General features: G+C 45.9%; 1 protein-coding gene across 2 annotated transcripts in view; it reads left to right on the forward strand.

The window, feature by feature from the left end:
* Nucleotides 1–17565, forward strand: part of Adam19 (ADAM metallopeptidase domain 19) — an 89434-nt gene that overhangs the window by 59563 nt on the left and 12306 nt on the right. For both annotated transcript variants that reach the window (XM_021177258.2, XM_029483344.1), the window contains 7 exons: nt 2769–2840; nt 5734–5900; nt 7568–7652; nt 9572–9711; nt 11860–12037; nt 13635–13724; nt 16670–16865. In XM_021177258.2, coding sequence (XP_021032917.1) covers nt 2769–2840; nt 5734–5900; nt 7568–7652; nt 9572–9711; nt 11860–12037; nt 13635–13724; nt 16670–16865 — 928 coding nt within the window. The remainder of the gene's footprint in view (nt 1–2768; nt 2841–5733; nt 5901–7567; nt 7653–9571; nt 9712–11859; nt 12038–13634; nt 13725–16669; nt 16866–17565) is intronic.

Raw genomic sequence — 17565 nt, forward strand, 5'->3', positions numbered from 1 at the left:
GTGGGTGGGTAGGGGATTGGGGGGGTGGGGATGGGGGACTTTTGGGATAGCATTGAAAATGTAAACAAGGAAAATACCTAATAAAAAAATAAATTAATAAAAAAAAAGAAGAAGGAGAGGAGGAGATGGGGAGTGGTCTGTTGCTGGGTAGCTAGACTCCCAGCAAACCAGGCAAGAAAAGGCTCTATTTGAAGGTGCCATCATGGCTGTGGGACCACCCAGAGGATCTTACTGATGCAGGGGAGTGAGGTACCCTATAAAAAGCACCAGTCAGTCACATAGGCATCCTCACCCCCTTAGCTACAAGTCACCCCCATGACTCGTACCTCTTGCTGAGTGAGGGATCTCTCAGTTCTCAGGGTCATGAACATCTCTCAGCTGTAGGCTTTGAATGATTCATGTCGGGGTTGGAACAGGCCAGGCAAGATTTGCAGCCCAGACCCGCTGGCAGAAATATATTCCTGGTCATTAATCTGAGTGTGCAGGAAGATGAATCAAGGGAAGGATGTAGTATTTGTGATTTATCACCTGGTGCTGATACACAGCCGCTATCTCTGGGCTCGGAACTTGCAGCAGCCAGAGGGGTCTTCGAGTGGGAAAGCAAGCTCTGGGCAGTGAGGTTGTGCTATTGGCATCTAGAGAGAGCTGTCGGCAGTAAGCAAGCAAGCAAGCAAGTAGTGGCTCTCTGCCTGGGCCAAGATCGAGGTGGGAGCTTCTGGGATGATTCTCAGCATGTCCATCCATTCTGTAGGCGAGGAGGAGTGGATCCTGGCACGTTCCCTCATTTATTAAGTGAAATAGAATGCAATGGGAGCAAAGAGGGGGGCTTACGTTGGGGGAGGGGAAAGAATGGGTTTAGACATAAGGCTGTAAAGGATTTTGGTGGTACCAGCAGGATGTAAGATATCTGGGAAAGGCTGGCCTACCGTGTAATATGACCAGGGTTGCCTCAGAAAGGGTAACACTGAAGCACATATTTCTTAAGACCGGAGGTTGTAAACTACAGCCCATGTGAACCTATCACATGTTCCTATGAGTATTATTCTGGAGCATTTGATTTATGGTATCCTGGAAGCTTCTAAGCCACCAAGGAGAACTGGGTAGCTGTGCTCCACCAAGGCAGAACTGAGCAGCTGTGCTCCACCAAGGCAGAACTGAGCAGCTGTGGTCCACCAAGGAGAACTGAGCAGCTGTGGTCCACCAAGGCAGAACTGAGCAGCAGTGGTCTACAATCATGTGGTCTACCAAGCCTCATCGTGTTTACTCAGTAGCGCTCTGTAGAATAAGCTTACCAACTCCTGCTTCAGAGTCTTCTGGAAAACATGACACACTATGGTTTCAACTATGGTGGCCTCACTGGGCCTTACTGTTTGAGGATAGGATTAATATATTTGGAAGCCAGAAATCTCTCCCCAATGCAGTCATAAATGTTTACTAAGTAAGTGGAAAGACTCTTGCCACAGGACTAGTTTAGAAGTCGAGAGGTCTTGGTAATAAATAGAAACTTCTGGATTAAACAGTTTGCAAAGGTCTATGCAACGGGATTCTAGAATTTACCTCTGTAGGAGATAAGGATAGCAATGGAGTTCTTTTCTGGTGAGTGTCGGTTCCAAAGAAGTCAAGGACTGTTGCGGAATCAATACAAGAGAGAGGAAGTGGTGTGCCAGAGCTGGGAGTCAGCCCTTGCCAAACCAATACTCTAGGGCATCATCTCATTTGGGTAATTCTGGAGGAGCTGGAGGAGGAAACCTGTGACGGCTTGAATACGGAATACCCACCTAACAGTACATTCACTAGCGATCCAGATTCTGGTCAAAATGACAGCAGACAGGGCATGGCTATCATTTAGGGGAGGGGGAGGTTACAGTTCTAAAATCTTTTCATCTTCCCATCCTGACAATTTCCCTACTTCCTTATTGAAGGTGAAAGAGGTCTGTCCTTTTCAGACAGAAGTGGTAATACAAAGCCTCCTAATGGGACTTTAGGCAGACATTCTAATCAAGTACAGCACACTCTTCTCTCCTATGCTCCATTAGCGATGTCTGATTTCACAGTGATGATGAAGTCAAAGAATCTTTCTCGCCGAAGAAGGCACTGCCTCTTGGAATCCGTGTGGAAGGCAAAACCTGTTGCTGATGCCACATGGCCCTGTTGGCAGCACCCTCTATGTGACATTTGCATGGCCCCCTACTGCAGTTAGTCTGTGCAGGTTCTCAGTGAGCTTCTTAGCTCTTTTAAATTGTGTCCTTCTTTCTTAAGTAGAGGATGTGTTGTTATGGTTATTTCTGGCTCTCCCTCCACTGTGACTGAAGCTCTTGTAGGGTGTCATCAAGACCTGACATCCGTATGCCCCTTTTGTGCTAAGCACCACAGCTTGTCCATAGAGCAGTTTAGCAACCATTAGATCAGTGACAACTGACCACATGTAGGAGAAAGCCTTATAAGATGTGTGATGGTGGCTTCCTATTGGGTTGATGAGCAAAGCAAAGAGACCAGTCCCTCTTCTGATCGATCAGTGAGCTAGCTGGAAGCATTGTAATATAAAGGCAGGAAAATAACTACCTGAAGGGGCTGGAAGAAGATAATCACATCTGCTCTGTTTGCTGCCTTGCCCTGGGAGTTGGAGGTAGCCAAGATAGCTCTCACTCAGGTTCTTTCTGCTGAGAGCCATGGGAAGGGCTATTACTGAAAAATGACTGCACACGGAAGACCCTTGGGTGAGAGCTGTGGAGAGGTCTGTCTCACCTGGTTCTGTTTGTCCTGTTTAGTTTCAGAAGAATCGGCATGACCAGGATGCCACCAAACGCAAGCTCATGGAGATCGCCAACTATGTTGATAAGGTGAGACCAGGTGTGTACTTTCTGGGGGAGGTTGCTGCACCTCAGACAGTCTGCAGGGCAAGAAGTCACACACGCCTGAGCTCTTGTTGCTGATTTGGGACCCTGAGCTATCAACCAGAGGCAAAGAACTCAGCTTCTTGGGTCGGGTTTTTGTCTTTTGTTGGTTTGTGTGAGTGTTTGGGGCCTTTTGTTTTTTCTCTGTTTTAATTTATAAACTACAAGCACTGGCTTAAATCAGTGGCTTTCAGTTATGTTTATAGTTTTCTGATGGAAATCATGTTTCAAAAATGACATCTTGTGCCCCTGCCCATGTAAAAGTCACATGGAAGCAGATGGCTGGAAACAGACATGCGCCTGGCTCTGACCCCCTGACCTTTCTCACAAATGAAGTGGGTTTTGAGGCACACTGGGCAAGGGAGAGCCCAGTTTAAAAGGCATCGGGATGTGTTCCCTCCGGGTGAAAGCCCAGGGATTCTTTGACTTAGATGTTGAAGTGGATTGGGATCTTTCTAGGAAGACTACGAATAGCTATACTTCTTCAGTCAGGGTTGTTTAAACCATGCACTTAGGAAATTCACAGAAGTTTGAGCTGCACTAATGGGGTGTTCTCAGACCGTGAAGTATTCTATGTGAAAGCAAGTTCTAGCATAAAAGGCAGAGAACATAACTTTGCAATGGCAGCTCCTCTCCACAAGCAAAGCTTTGACGTGTTTTGGTCATGTGCCTCCTTTTAAGGGGCAGTACTGGTGGGTAGAACTAAGGTTGCATGTTTTCCACTGGCTGACAGTCCCAGCCCTGGGGTCTCTTGTCTCTTTGAGACTCTGATAACCACTTCAGGACCTGTAGAACTTTGAAGGCTTTCTTGGCCAGCTAGAGGTTCACGGATCCCAGATCTCGGGCTGGAGAGATGGTTCATCTGATAACAAATAGAAATTAGAAACTTTCAAACTGGGCGGTGGTGATACATACCTTTAATCCCAGCACTGGGGAGGCAGAGGCAGGTCTCTGAGTTCAAGGCCAGCCTGGTTTACAAAGTGAGTTTCCAGAATAGCCAGGGCTATACAGAGAAACCTTGTCTCTAAAAACCATAAACAAACAAACAAATGTTAAAAATTAAACTTTCAGGGCTTAAAAGGCAGAGTTGGTTGCTGTGGAATTACTAGATGAAAAGTTCACAGCCTTGTATTTTTTTTTTTCTCTGCCCTCAACAGCTGTGGAAAGAGGCCACTGGTATGTAACAGGTGAAAGCCAAACACTAGCCTTTCCTGGAGGGAAGGATTCTAGGGACACAGTAGAGTCCTGTGTCCAGCTCCTAACTCACCAGCAATAGCATCTCAGTGATCCTGTAACCAAACACCCAACATCTGGAAAAATGTGTTTTCCCTGGGGATACAGGAAGCTGATCCTACCGCCACCTGTGTAGCAACCATTGTCCCAGACCGACGCAGGGGAGGTGCAGGGCTTGACTGGCTGGCTCTAAGAATTTTCTTCCTGCACTGGGTGATTAGAGCCTACCTCTAAGCACTGATGAGAAATGGAAGTGGTATGTCAGTAAACACATCAAACAAATAAACAATAACAACTACAGAAAAAGCAAAGATGTGGAGGGAAAAGAGGGTAGCCGCACACCCCGGGTGTTGGTGGAAACCCTGTGCCTTGTGGATGGTCATTCTTCCAAGCCCCCAACTTCCCTCAGGCACACTCGATTTAGGGTGAGGTACATGGGCTCCTCCTAAGTTTGCTGAGCCACTTATTTGGACTGAACATTTTAGAGCTAAAACTGGAAGAACTCTACACATTTGCTGAATCAGGGGCCCAATCCACAGGCCCTGTTTTCTCTGAAGTGCAAGAAAAGCCAAGTTGACTTCCCTTAAAAAGTTCCTGAGTGAAGCAAATTCTGTGATGATAGATGTGGCAAAGAACCAGAAGCCCATCTAGACTGCAGTTTCCTGGGGGCAAGTGAAGGATGGGAATGTGTGTGTGTGTGCGTGTGTGTGTGTATGTGTGTACTTTATTATTATATACATATGATCCCAGCTCTTCAGCAGCAGATGGTCACAAGGGCCCTGGGGATATAATCTGGTTCATCTTGGCTCCAGAGTGTTTCTGCTGAGATTTTGGGCAAATGTCTCAACGCTTCTAAGCCTCAGTATCCTTCCTTCTTCATGACAAGTGCTTGATGAACAGCGGGACCACCAGTTATTAATTTTAGCTGGGAAGGAACCCACCATTTTTAGATTGGGGTGATCTAATCCTTTTGTGGCTTCTGTGTTGTGTGTGTGTGTGTGTGGTTTATTTTATTTATTTATTTATTTTTGTCACTCATGGGCTGGGGAGATGACGCAGTGTGTAAAGTATCGCTGGGTACATAAGGACCTAAGTCCCAGCACCCATCTAAAAGCCAGGCATGGTGTCATGAACCTATAGCCATGTGGCTGGTTGGGGAGGCAGGGGACAGAGACAGGCCATCCCTGCCTCTCAGGCCAACCAGTCAGGTTTAATCAGTTAGTTCCTGGTTTAGGAGAGACCCTGTCTGAAAAAATAACATGGGAAGCAACATGGACCTTGGGACTTCGTGTGTGTATATACGCACACAGAAGACACACATACGTGTGATATGTGCACACACAGGTCACATGTACATGCAACACTGACACAGTAGCATTGGTCAGGTCCATCAAAGAGCCCCTTGATGGTTAGGGTGTTGTTCCCTCTACTTTTTTTTTTAACCTCTGTTTTCTAAACCAAGATTCTCCAGTATCTTGACCACCAAAATGCATCCCTCTGAAGGTCAAATTTCCCGCTTTCTAGAGCCAGAGAGCAATCTCAGCATCTGTGCTCTGAGCTCCTAGGCCGGGTGGTGAGAGAAACTGGCCTTTCGGTGTCTTTTCAGTTTTACCGCTCCCTGAACATTCGGATTGCACTTGTCGGCTTGGAGGTGTGGACGCATGGGGATAAGTGTGAAGTTTCAGAGAATCCCTACTCTACCCTCTGGTCCTTTCTTAGTTGGAGACGCAAGCTGCTTGCTCAGAAGAGCCACGACAATGCTCAGCTAATCACGTAAGCAGCCCTTTTCTGGTTCTTTTCTGCTTTGGCTGCAGAACCCCTGCCTGCCGTAGGGGTGCGAAGTTCACCCTTCCTTTCACAGGGGCCAATGTTGGTTGTGCAAGACCCCACCCCCTTGCTCCCTGGGCCAGATAACCAGGCATTTTCAGACTCAGCACACCGTGAAAGCATGTTAAAAAGCCTAAGAATGATAACAGTCCTCTGCTGAGTTCCACGTGAGGCAATTAGCCTCGCCCGTAATCAGCTGAGCAGCTGAGGCACTTGGGAGTGAATATTAGGGGAATGAGCGGATGACTCTTGTTCACAGCTGCTAGCCTGAAACAGGCGTTCTTGAGCACCATCAGTTGACCTCCCACTGCAGGATACAGGAGATGGGTCCTCAGGTCCTTCACACCATTCTCTGGGGGTCTCAGGGCTGAAGTCCTGGGAAGGTCAAAATGGTAGACTGTAGGACCTTCGTGCTTGGTGAGAAGAAATACTGAAACATTTGGCCAAGTTCTGTGTTGACTTTCTAGCAGCCTCAGCCTCAGAAAGAAAGGAAGACTGATGGGGTCAGGGTGCTAGGTGACAGTCCCCTAAGGACGATTGGTGTGTATTAATGTTGCCTTCTAGGGTAGTTTGGGGTGGTTCAACCAAGGCACAGAGATGATAAACTCCTTTACTTGTTTGTATTTATTTATTTATTTTTAACATAGCTGAGTCAGTAATTATTTCATCCTTGATACCTTGATTTACCCTTTCATAGTAACTATGATTTCCAATATTTACCTGTCCCTAAAACCTAGCTAGACTCTCAGTGGTCACTTGAGGACTGTCCACTCACTGAGAAAGCCTTTGCAGAAACATTTGGCCTGAACTTTTGCATTGGACACTTTGAATCTGTTTACAGTACTAAAGCTTCCCCAGAGCTAAGTGCAAGTCTCCGAAATGCCAAGCAGGGCTTCATACACTCAGATCGGCATATATTGAATTTATTAAGCAAACATTTATTAAACATCCATTTACTCTCCTCGCCTACTCTGGGTGGATGAGATGGAGAAGGGATAGATTAAACCGGAAGAAACTGGCTGTTGACAGGTTAGGGCCATCATTTTGGAGCAGAGATGGAAACAGCTTAGCCCTGCACCCAGCTGCAGTTTGTGAGGCTCCCAAAGGGACTCAGCTACTTTCTTGGTCCTTGTGTGATGTGCGGATCACATCAGCCCCACAGCTGCTGTCCAGCATCCTTGCTTTTGCCCCCAAGACAACATGTCACTGATGGTAAGACCTGAGCTGCTGGCCACTGGTGGAAATAGACATGATTCACTTGGGCATCACAGCCTAGACCACACCCTTCCCTGTGACCCCTGTGTCTGGCCGTTTACTATGAATCAGGGATGGGGCACAGCTTTTCAAGCCCTGCCTTTTTCCTTTTGGATACTTTGGGCACATTCTGAGGGGGAAAGTGACCTTTTTTTGCTACTGTGAGAGGAAGTGAGAGGAGGTGAGAGGTGTGGTATCCTGAAAGAAATCCAGTTGGCTGGGTTACCAGGCTTGTCCTCTTGGGACTAATCTGGGAAGGTCAGGGGATCAGTGAACATCATGGTAGCTATTCACTCCTACCCATGGGGAACAGTTCTCTCAGCCCCCACCTGAATTACATGTCTTTTTTCTTCCTGCAGGGGCAGGTCCTTCCAAGGCACCACCATTGGCCTGGCTCCCCTCATGGCCATGTGCTCCGTGTACCAGTCTGGCGGAGTTAGCATGGTGGGTCTCAGACAAGACAATGATGTTGCGTAAGGGGACAATGGCTCCCAAGAGAGGAAGCCAGCTTTGAAAAGCCGATTTGATATTTATAGTCACAGAAGAAAAAAGCATTAAAGAGAGCAAATGTTTCAGATTAAGTTCTTAGGTTCAAAGGATAGTAGCCAGGGGTAAAATTTCATTCATCTTTCTTTGTGTTTGTTCGTAAGCAATTGTAAAAACTGGATCTCCAGATCTGTCATGTATTATTCCACAGCAGGCTGGGGGAGGCAGAGCGGGAGCTGAGGGCAGGGGAGAGAACAGAGATGGGAGGGTTTCTCAGCTGGGTCTTGAGTCCTTAGGTGCTGCATTGTGAAATGAGATCCTGTCTCAAGAGTCACAGTTAGGAAATTGCTCTCTTTTGAAATTCTGACTTGGCAAGAGTAGGGTTTTTTTTTTTTTTTTTTTTTTTTTTCTGGTTTTGTTTGCTTGGCTATGAAGCTGTTGCTGGCCTGGAACTCGTTGTATAGACCGGGCTGGCCTCCGGCTTGCTATCTAGCTGAAAATGACCTTACGGTTCTGTTCTTCCTGATTCCATCTCTTGAGTGCTGGGACAAGTGTTGGCTAACATACCAAGTTCGATGTGGTGTTGGGATCAAACCCAAGTCTTCACACATGCTACGCCAGTACTCTACAGCTACATCCCTAGCCCCTGGATTTTGGCTTGTCACTTCTAACCTGGAAGAGATATAAAGGAAGCCTCGTCTCTCTGCTCATTTGTTATTTTATCCCTCTACCCATCATGTATTTTTATTGACAAGGTAGCATGAACGTTAAACCCCAGATTCTAGAGTCAAATTGGTTTCAAAGAGCAGCCATGTGACTTTGGAGTTAATGTGTGTCTTTAGTTGTAAAGATCATGGCTTATAATCTTAGGGTAAGAATAAACATTAAGTGAGATAATAAAAGGAATATATATATATATATATACACTTTTTGTTGTTTTTTTGGAGACTACAAAGCACTGACTATCTCAGAACTCACCCATAGACCAGGCTAGCCTCGAACAGAGATCCTCCTATCTCTGCCTCCTGAGTGCTAGTATTAAAGGCATGCGCAACCATGCCTGGTATAAACATCCATTTTGCTGCTTTTGTTCCACTGTTTGGTTTTGGGGAATGGGTCTCACTATGTTGCCCAGGGTAGTCTCAAACATCTGGGCTCAAACGACCCTCCTGCTTCAGCCTCTCAGTTGGCTGGGACTCTAGGTTTACATCGCCGTACCAGCCCTATTTGTTCTGCTGATGAAGATCACACACTGTACCAGTTTTGTCTGGGGTGGCCCTTTCTGAAGGGGTGCTCTCAGAAAGCAGTGAGTCAAGTGTCTCTGTTGCTCAACTCAAGGTGATATCCAAAAAATGCATCCACAGGTCATTTGTAGTCTGCATCTTTTAAGAACACAGGTAACAGTGTTTTGAGCATTTGCTTTTCAAATGAAGACAAGTGGCTTTAGACTTCTTATACATATAAGCAAGGTATGAAGAGCCAATATGCTCTGTATTAGGGGAGATCAATGGAGCACTGTCAGGCTCAGATAAGAAAAAGTCATGCAGGCCAGGTGGTGGTGGCACACGCCTTTAATCCCAGCACTCAGGAGGCAGAAACAGGTGGATCTCTGAGTTTGAGGTCAGCCTGGTCTACAGACTGAGTTCCAGAATAGCCAGGGCTACTCAGAAATAAAGCAAAAAAAGAAAAGAAAGAAAAGGAAAGAAAGAAAGAAAGAAAGAAAGAAAGAAAGAAAGAAAGAAAGAAAGAAAGAAAGGAAAGAAAGGAAAGAGGGAAAGGAAAGGAAAGGAAAGGAAAGGAAAGGAAAGGAAAGGAAAGGAAAAGACATGCAAAGCAGAAAGAACCCCCTGACCTCGAATTTGAAATTCTCTGAACAGGACCACTCCGAGAATGCCATCGGTGTAGCCTCCACCGTGGCCCATGAGATTGGCCACAACTTTGGCATGAGCCATGATTCTGCACACTGCTGTTCTGCCAGCGCAGCCGATGGCGGCTGCATCATGGCCGCCGCCACCGGGTGAGTCAACCTGAAGGGTGCGGGTGGGGAGAAGAGTGGGGTGAGAGGTGCAGGGTCAGCCTGACCCAAGCAGTCCTCCTAGACGGCCCCAGGGAAACTTTCAAGCTGTGGATGACAGCAGTTTAAATGATGTTTAGACGAAACAGAAGCGAGCAGATGTGTTGTGGGACGCTAAGTTCCTCAGAGAGCAGGTGATCTCAATTGACGAATAGTTTGTAATTTTCAGCTCTAAAATTGGCTTCGACATGTTTTGTTTGTTTTGTTTTTGTTTTTGACATCACCTGTGAGAGTCTTGCTCAGTCAAGTCTTGAACTTGTGAATTTAAGCAACCCTCCACGTCAGCTTCTAAAGTCTTTGGGGCTTTAAGTATGTGCTACCACACCCATATGCCCAGTTCAACCACAACCCTTGGTCTTGCCTCTTCGGGAGCTTTGTAGTTTATAGAATAAAAGGAGAAGGGGCCATCCAGTCACTCTTAAGGAATTCCATGAAACAAAGGTACTGAGACTCCAACCCTTACAAGGATTGTCTAGACCAGAGTTTTTGGAAGAGGGTTCTCTTGTTCCTGAACGCATACATCATGCCATTCTTCAGGACTTGAGCCACTCCCTGGAAGGCAATGTAGGAGGATCCTTATTACATCCCTTCATTCCAAACCACTAAGGTTTGCTATGCTTCCTAGAGAATGGTGGTTCAATGCAGCCTTCTCGTTCATAGTGCTAGTGCTTGCTCGCTACTTCCTGACTACCATGACTCCAAAGGATGGCAGTGACATGCGGGATATGACTTCACGGGCATAACTTTTGAGTTTGAGTTCATGGCTAAGCCCACCCCTTTCTCAGCCAATCCCAATAGAGTGTGTGTAGACAAATGGACGACAGCTAAATTAATGATTACTCTAGCTGTTTTTAAGTTATTCACACACTGTCGTAGCTGAATGGCTAGTAGCAAAGTCCTTGGGGACCTACTGTACTACTGAAGGAAGCCCTCAATGTTTAACCTTTCGTTGTTTTAGAGACTTAAGTGCAGGGCCTTACCAGGGTCTCTTTACAGACCCATGTTGTGACATAGCAGTTTTCCCATATCTACATCTTGTGCTGTGTTTCTCTGTGGTTTTCCTACATACATCTGTGATCTCTGATGAGTTTAATGTATAAAGCAGGCACAGTCAGAGGTTAAAAACACCAACTCATAATAAGCTAGAACATTTGAAATAGTGATGATGATAATAAAAATAGATTGGTCCATTTTCAATGTTTCAACTCAAGAGTTTCAGATCTCTGTTGACTAGGGGTAACCAAAACCAGGGCTGGCAGCTACAAATAAGGAACCGGCTGCACTTTTGATTCGTTTCCATAGGAGCAGGCGACTGTGGAGCTTTCGTACATACGCCTATGATAAAGCCCACACATTTGTGTGTTGGGCGGTAGAGTTGGCTATGAAAACAGAGATCAGCCCATGAGTGAATTAAATCTGTGGTCTTGGGCTTTCTGGTTCTGTTTTTTGTCATGAGAAGATAAATACCTATCTGATGTACTGTTCAGCTTTCAGTATGGAAACCTGTCTTTTTTTTAATTAGATATTTTCTTTATTTAAATTTCAAATGTTATCCTCTTTCCTCATTTCCCCTCCGAAACCCACCCCCATCTCATTCCCCCACCCCCACCCCTGCTCACCAACCCACCCACTCCTGCTTCCCTGTCTTGGCATTCTCCTACACTGGGGCATCGAGCCTTCACAGGACCAAGGGCCTCTCCTCTCATTGATGTCCCACAAGGCCATCCTCTGCTACATATGCGGCTGGAGCCATGGGTCCCTCCATGTGTACTCTTTGGTTGGTGGGAAACCTGTCTTAATGTACCTCTCACCCTTTACCTACCTCAGCTCCCTCACGGAAAAGACAGAAATGACTGTTCTGTTTCTCAACTGCCTTTTTCATTTTTAAGGAAAACATAACGGTGTGGCCTATTCATCATCTCATGGTTCGGGGTGAAAGAATTCTAAGTTGGTGTACTGATGAATGTCCTGGTGAGGCAGAGGGCAGGTGTAGGGTTTTCATCCAAGTGAACTAAGCCTCTTGAGTGGCAGGCAGGGCAGCAAGCTGTTGGTGTGCTTCAGCTCCGCTAACGCCTCCTTCTTCTCTGTCAGGCACCCTTTCCCCAAAGTGTTCAGTTGGTGTAACAGGAAGGAGCTGGACAGGTATCTGCAGACAGGAGGAGGGATGTGTCTCTCCAACATGCCGGATACTAGGACGCTGTACGGAGGCCGGAGGTGTGGCAATGGGTACCTGGAAGACGGTGAAGAATGTGACTGTGGAGACGAAGAGGTAAGTGTCAGGACCATACTAGAGGGAGGGACAAATCTGCATTGTCTTCAGAGCTTAAGGACATTTGAAAGCACAATGTGACAGATAAGTTCCCATCTAAAGGACAATGTGGTCGATAACTTCCTATGGAAAGGACAAAGGGACAGATGATTTCCCAGTTGCCAGCACTTCTTACACATGACTACCGAAGGCCCTCTGTGTGTCAGAGGCAGACAGCGAGTCTGCCAGGTGGACCATTTCGATGGCCTCTGCAGCTGTGGTCAGGACAGTCCTATCCAGGATCAGGGTGGAGCCCCTTTGAGCAGCTGCTCTAGCCACAGACCATGATCCCAGGGCACGTAGCTCTCTCTCCTCCTCCCCAGAGGAGCCCCAGATGGCGTCTTGGGCCCTCCAGCTGCACTGAATTTATTTCTGGAGGCCACACAGCTGGATGAGCTCATGACCATGAGCCTGGTGAGCCCTAACCCAAGCTCGTGCTGTCCAGCCCGGAGAAGAGAAGATTCGAAGGGAGTGTTGGAAGTACTGTCAGGTTAGGGGAGAGCTGCCAAGAAAAAGAGAAGCAGAACTCTTGGTGGATAGGCCTCTCCTCCTATCAGGGCTTCAGAGCGAGTATGGAGAGCACACACCCTAGCTCTGTCATCTTTATTAGAAGGATGTTTTTCTGAAGAAGAAGAAGAAGAAGAAGGAAAGCAGAACTATATTGTTTCGTGTCTATTTTTTGAAGGATGAGAAAGTTAACCCATGCTTGACAGTTAGTGAACTGTAAGCAGTGTGTAGCTATGAGACTGAGGTAGCCATGTACTCTCCATGTCGAGATGTCCTTTTGTTTTTATTTTGCACTTATTTCATGTGTGTTTGTGTGCGTGCATGTGTGCGTATGTTCCCCCTTTCCAACTTCACCACCTGGCATTCAGAGACCAAACTCGGGCTGTCAGGCTTGGCACCAAGTGCCTTTACCCACTGAGCCATCTTGTGACCTTCTTTTAAAACTCTAACCAGGGGGCTGGTGAGATGGCTCAGTGGGTAAGAGCACCCGACTGCTCTTCCGAAGGTCAGGAGTTCAAATCCCAGCAACCACATGGTGGCTCACAACCATCCATAATGAAATCTGACTCCCTCTTCTGGAGTGTCTGAAGACAGCTACTACAGTGTACTTACATATAATAAATAAATAAATCTTTAAAAAAAAAAAAAAACCTCTAACCCTGTAACTTTCAGAATAAAAGAACTAGTGAAAGACCAAGAACCATGAACTAAAAGCAAGGATCAGCCCTGGCCTTTCAGCATAGGGAGAGTCCTTTGAAGGACGATGGGCATGGTAGATTTTGCAAGCTCAGTATGACCACATAAGTACGGGATAATACCTACTCTAATCACCACGTAGTCTCATTTACATTGTGGTATCTCTGAGTATGAAGCACTTGCTTGTGTCTTCTCTCTTACAGATACTCATTACCTTAGTAAAGAACTGCAAGTGATGCTCTAGTGAGGTCTTCTAGGGAACAGGAAGCAGAGAGTGCCAGGCAGGCCGGGGAATTGAGGTGGCAAGGGCGCCCCCTGCTGGGCTCTGACTCTTGCCCTTCTGCTGCCTTTGTAGGAATGTAAGAACCCTTGCTGCAATGCCTCCAATTGCACTCTGAAGGAAGGGGCAGAGTGTGCCCATGGTTCCTGCTGCCACCAGTGCAAGGTAAGTGTCTCCTTTCCTCTGTCTCAGGCTTTGAGGTGACAACCTAGTGGGTGGCGGCTGGGTTTCAGCCTGCATCAAAAATTTTAGACACAGGGCCAGGGAGGGTGGTTCTTATCACTGACCACTTGTGGTAAGAATCCATGCTTTCATGCTCAGGGCTCTGGATTCAACCCCATCACTGGGAGGAAGAGAAGGGAGAAAGGGTGGGTGGATGTTAGATATTTGGAACTGAGAATGTCCCTTTAACTAAGCCTACCAATTTTCTATCCTGGGCCTCATTATGCTCAAATCACCCCATATACATGTAAATACATATACACATATATATCCTATATTAAGATATGAATATATAAATATGTCACTAATATATATAAATGTATAAGCAGATATATAAATAAAAAGATGTACATATGTATGTACGTATAAAATCAAAATAAAAAAGATATACACACATATAACTGTGTATATATCTTTTTATTTAAATAGATGATATATCTTATAGGGCTATATACATACATATATATGTGCATTTGTAGATATATGTATATATATCTTTATTTTGATTTTATATGTATGTGTGTATATATATGTGTATGTATATATGTATATGTATATATATTCTTTTAGTTTGAGACAAGACCTCACTAAATTGCTCAGGGTGGCTTTGAACTTGCTCTGGAGTCCAGGCAAGTGCTGACATCATCTCCCAGGAGAGATCGTAAGCCACCAGGCCCAGTGAGACTTCATTTTTCTTGAACACATGAAAAAGCAAACCCTGATTCTGATGAACATAAATGGCCATCTTGGTGGATGTCAGGCATCAGGATGGGAATTTGATATGCTAACCGACTCAGTCTTCACCACAGCCCCAAGGGGTACACATTACTGCCTCTGTTTTAAGGTGAGGAAAATGGGTCATTAGGAGATGGGTGATGTCAGGACCTGAACCCAGTTCTCCCTGACTCTGAAGCATGCATTCTTAATATCAATGTGGAAAATAATCTATTACCATTAATAGCCATATAGCACTGAATTTGAGAACTTCTTTTTTGGGGGGTGAGGTTTCGAGACAGGGTTTCTCTGTGTATCCCTGGCTGTCCTGGAACTCACTTTGTAGACCAGGCTGGCCTCGATCTCAGAAATTTGCCTGCCTCTGCCTCCCGAGTGCTGGGATTAAAGACGTGCGCCACCACGCCCAGCTTGAGAACTTCTTAATCCAAGTCTGACAAGTCAGGAAGTCCCAAAATATATAAATAAAAAAATTAACAGATTTGGTGATAAAATCTGACCTAAATGGATATCAGACTAATTATAGTTTTTATAAAAAGATTACCTAAAATAACTTTATTTCATCATAATATGCCATATATTAATATTTTTGGTTATAAAGCTTATCCTGAGCCTTATTAAAGGTTATGTAGTACATATTTTTATAATTATACACATCTATCATATTCATATAGATTTGTTAGATGCACACACTACTATGATATTTGAACTTTTGAGTTGTTAACCTGAAACTCTGAGTACTAGAGAAGTTTGAGAATGGAGCTGTGGCCTGCCCCACCCTCAGCTTGGCAAGCGCACACAGTGTTCACGTGTTGTTCAAGTACCCTACTGAGCATGCTTGCTCTTAGCAGCCAGAGAGAGGGCGGGAATCTGGAATCTTGGGTAAACAAGAACCAAAGGTCAGTTCTCTAGAACTGGTTAAGCGCATACATGTACCGAGGCTTCTGCATCTGCCGCTGGCCCTGCTCATCCTTGCCGTGATTGGCCTTCATTCATTCCCTCAGTGAGCCCTTCAGCCTAAGAATGGCCAGCAGAGGGGCCTGCTGGGGTATTTCCCCAGAAGAGCTGTTGGGTGGCATGGTCACCTGGAATCAGGGGAGGGCCTACCTCTGAGCCATAGTGTCCTTGCCTGGCTCAGGAGAACTTGGACACCTTTTGTTTTGACATGGAAGCCCCCAGGGAGGCTATGCTGAGTTGAGTCCTTCAAGTCTCAGACCAAGGCTGGAGAATAAGCACGGAGTGACCTTTTACTCAACTCCAGGATTTCAGACTGAGCCTTGGACTCCTTGACTTCAAGCCCTACCTGTGTGAACTTGGGGAATTTTTTAACTGCCGGAGTCTCAGCTCTGTCTACACACCCACACGAGTATCAGGAATGCTGATATAAAGTAGCTATATCAGTTTCATGGACCATGTGAGGGGCAGATGAGAGAAGTATTTGGATAACACTCAGTCCCATGCTCTGCATAACACTGAGGGTGTGCTGTTTGGAGCCACAAGCTGGATGTAGTGAGACATGTCTACAGTTCTGCTATTCCAGAGGCTTAGCCAGGAGGATTGCCCTGAGTTCGTTCAAGGCCAGTCTGTGTTAAATAATGTGTTTGAGGCTAGTTTCAAGAATAAAACAAGAAGTTGTAAATTAAAAACTTACACGAACGAAGCAATAATGTTGTAAATTGAAAATCTACATGAATGCCAATTTTCTGTGTGTGGGTATATGCATGTATGCATGTAGGCATGTACCCTTATCAGGAAACTGGCCTGCCACATACCACATGACTTTGGATATATTGTGTCTTGCTCCTTTAGTTATATAAGACTGTCATGCAAACTAATAAAGTCCTAGTGACACTGAAGTGAAAGATGGTTGTAATGGCAGAGAGAAAACTATAGATTGTTACATAAACGTTATTTCTCAACTGCTGTGGGAAGGAATTCTGTTGAGTTCGTCCACGTGGGTACAACTTTGAAGGAACTCAATCACTGTTTATGCGAAGGCCGACCATGGCTTGAGCTCATTGAAGTCGTGTGATAAGCACGGTGATAACAAGGTCGTCGAAACTGTTTTCCACAGATAGGATGTTCATGAGCTCTTGGCTGAAAGGGTGGGGGCAGGGACGAAATGACTACTCTACTCTTCTCATTCCTCTACCTAGCTGGTGGCTCCTGGAACCCAGTGTCGGGAGCAGGTGCGGCAATGTGACCTCCCCGAGTTCTGCACCGGCAAGTCTCCCCACTGCCCCACCAACTATTATCAGATGGATGGCACCCCCTGTGAGGGTGGCCAGGCCTACTGCTACAACGGCATGTGCCTCACTTACCAGGAACAGTGCCAGCAGCTGTGGGGACCTGGTAAGAACCCTCCTGGATGGAGAGCATGGTCTCTTCCGTCCATCACCTCTGAGCCTGTCTCCCTGCTGGCCACTTAGCTTGGCCTAGAATGCCTTCAAATACCACATCTCATGCTCTTAGCTCAAGAGTGACAGTATTTCTCATACTCCCTTGAAGCTTTTAGTTCTAACACTGGGCAGAGAGATAACAGTACTCCCTCCCCAACACACCAATGAAGCAGAAATGGAGAATAAAAGAAAATGAAAAAGACCCTTAAGCTACAAAAAATGTTTAGCTTCGGTCATATTGAGGGAAAGCAAATTGAAACTACCATCAAGTGGAGTTTTTTCATGGATCAGATCGCAAAGACAGCAGTGATATAGTAATAACAACAACCATCCTAATATGTTAGCGTGGAGGGTATGTCTTAGTCAGGGTTTGTAATACTGCACAAAACATCATGACCAAGAAGCAAGTTGGGGAGGAAAGGGTTTATTCAGCTTACACTTCCATATTGCTGTTCATCACCAAAGGAAGTCAGGACATGAACTCACACAGGGCAGGAACCTGGAGGCAGGAGCTGATGCAGAGGACATGGAGGGATATTTCTTATTGGCTTGCTTCCCCTGACTTGCTCAGCCTGCTTCCTTATAGAACCCAGGACCACCAGCCCAGGGATGGCACCACCCACAATGGGCCCTCCCATCCTTGATCATTACTT

This window comes from Mus caroli, chromosome 11 (assembly GCF_900094665.2).
Source record: "Mus caroli chromosome 11, CAROLI_EIJ_v1.1, whole genome shotgun sequence".
NCBI classification, from domain to species: domain Eukaryota; kingdom Metazoa; phylum Chordata; class Mammalia; order Rodentia; family Muridae; genus Mus; species Mus caroli.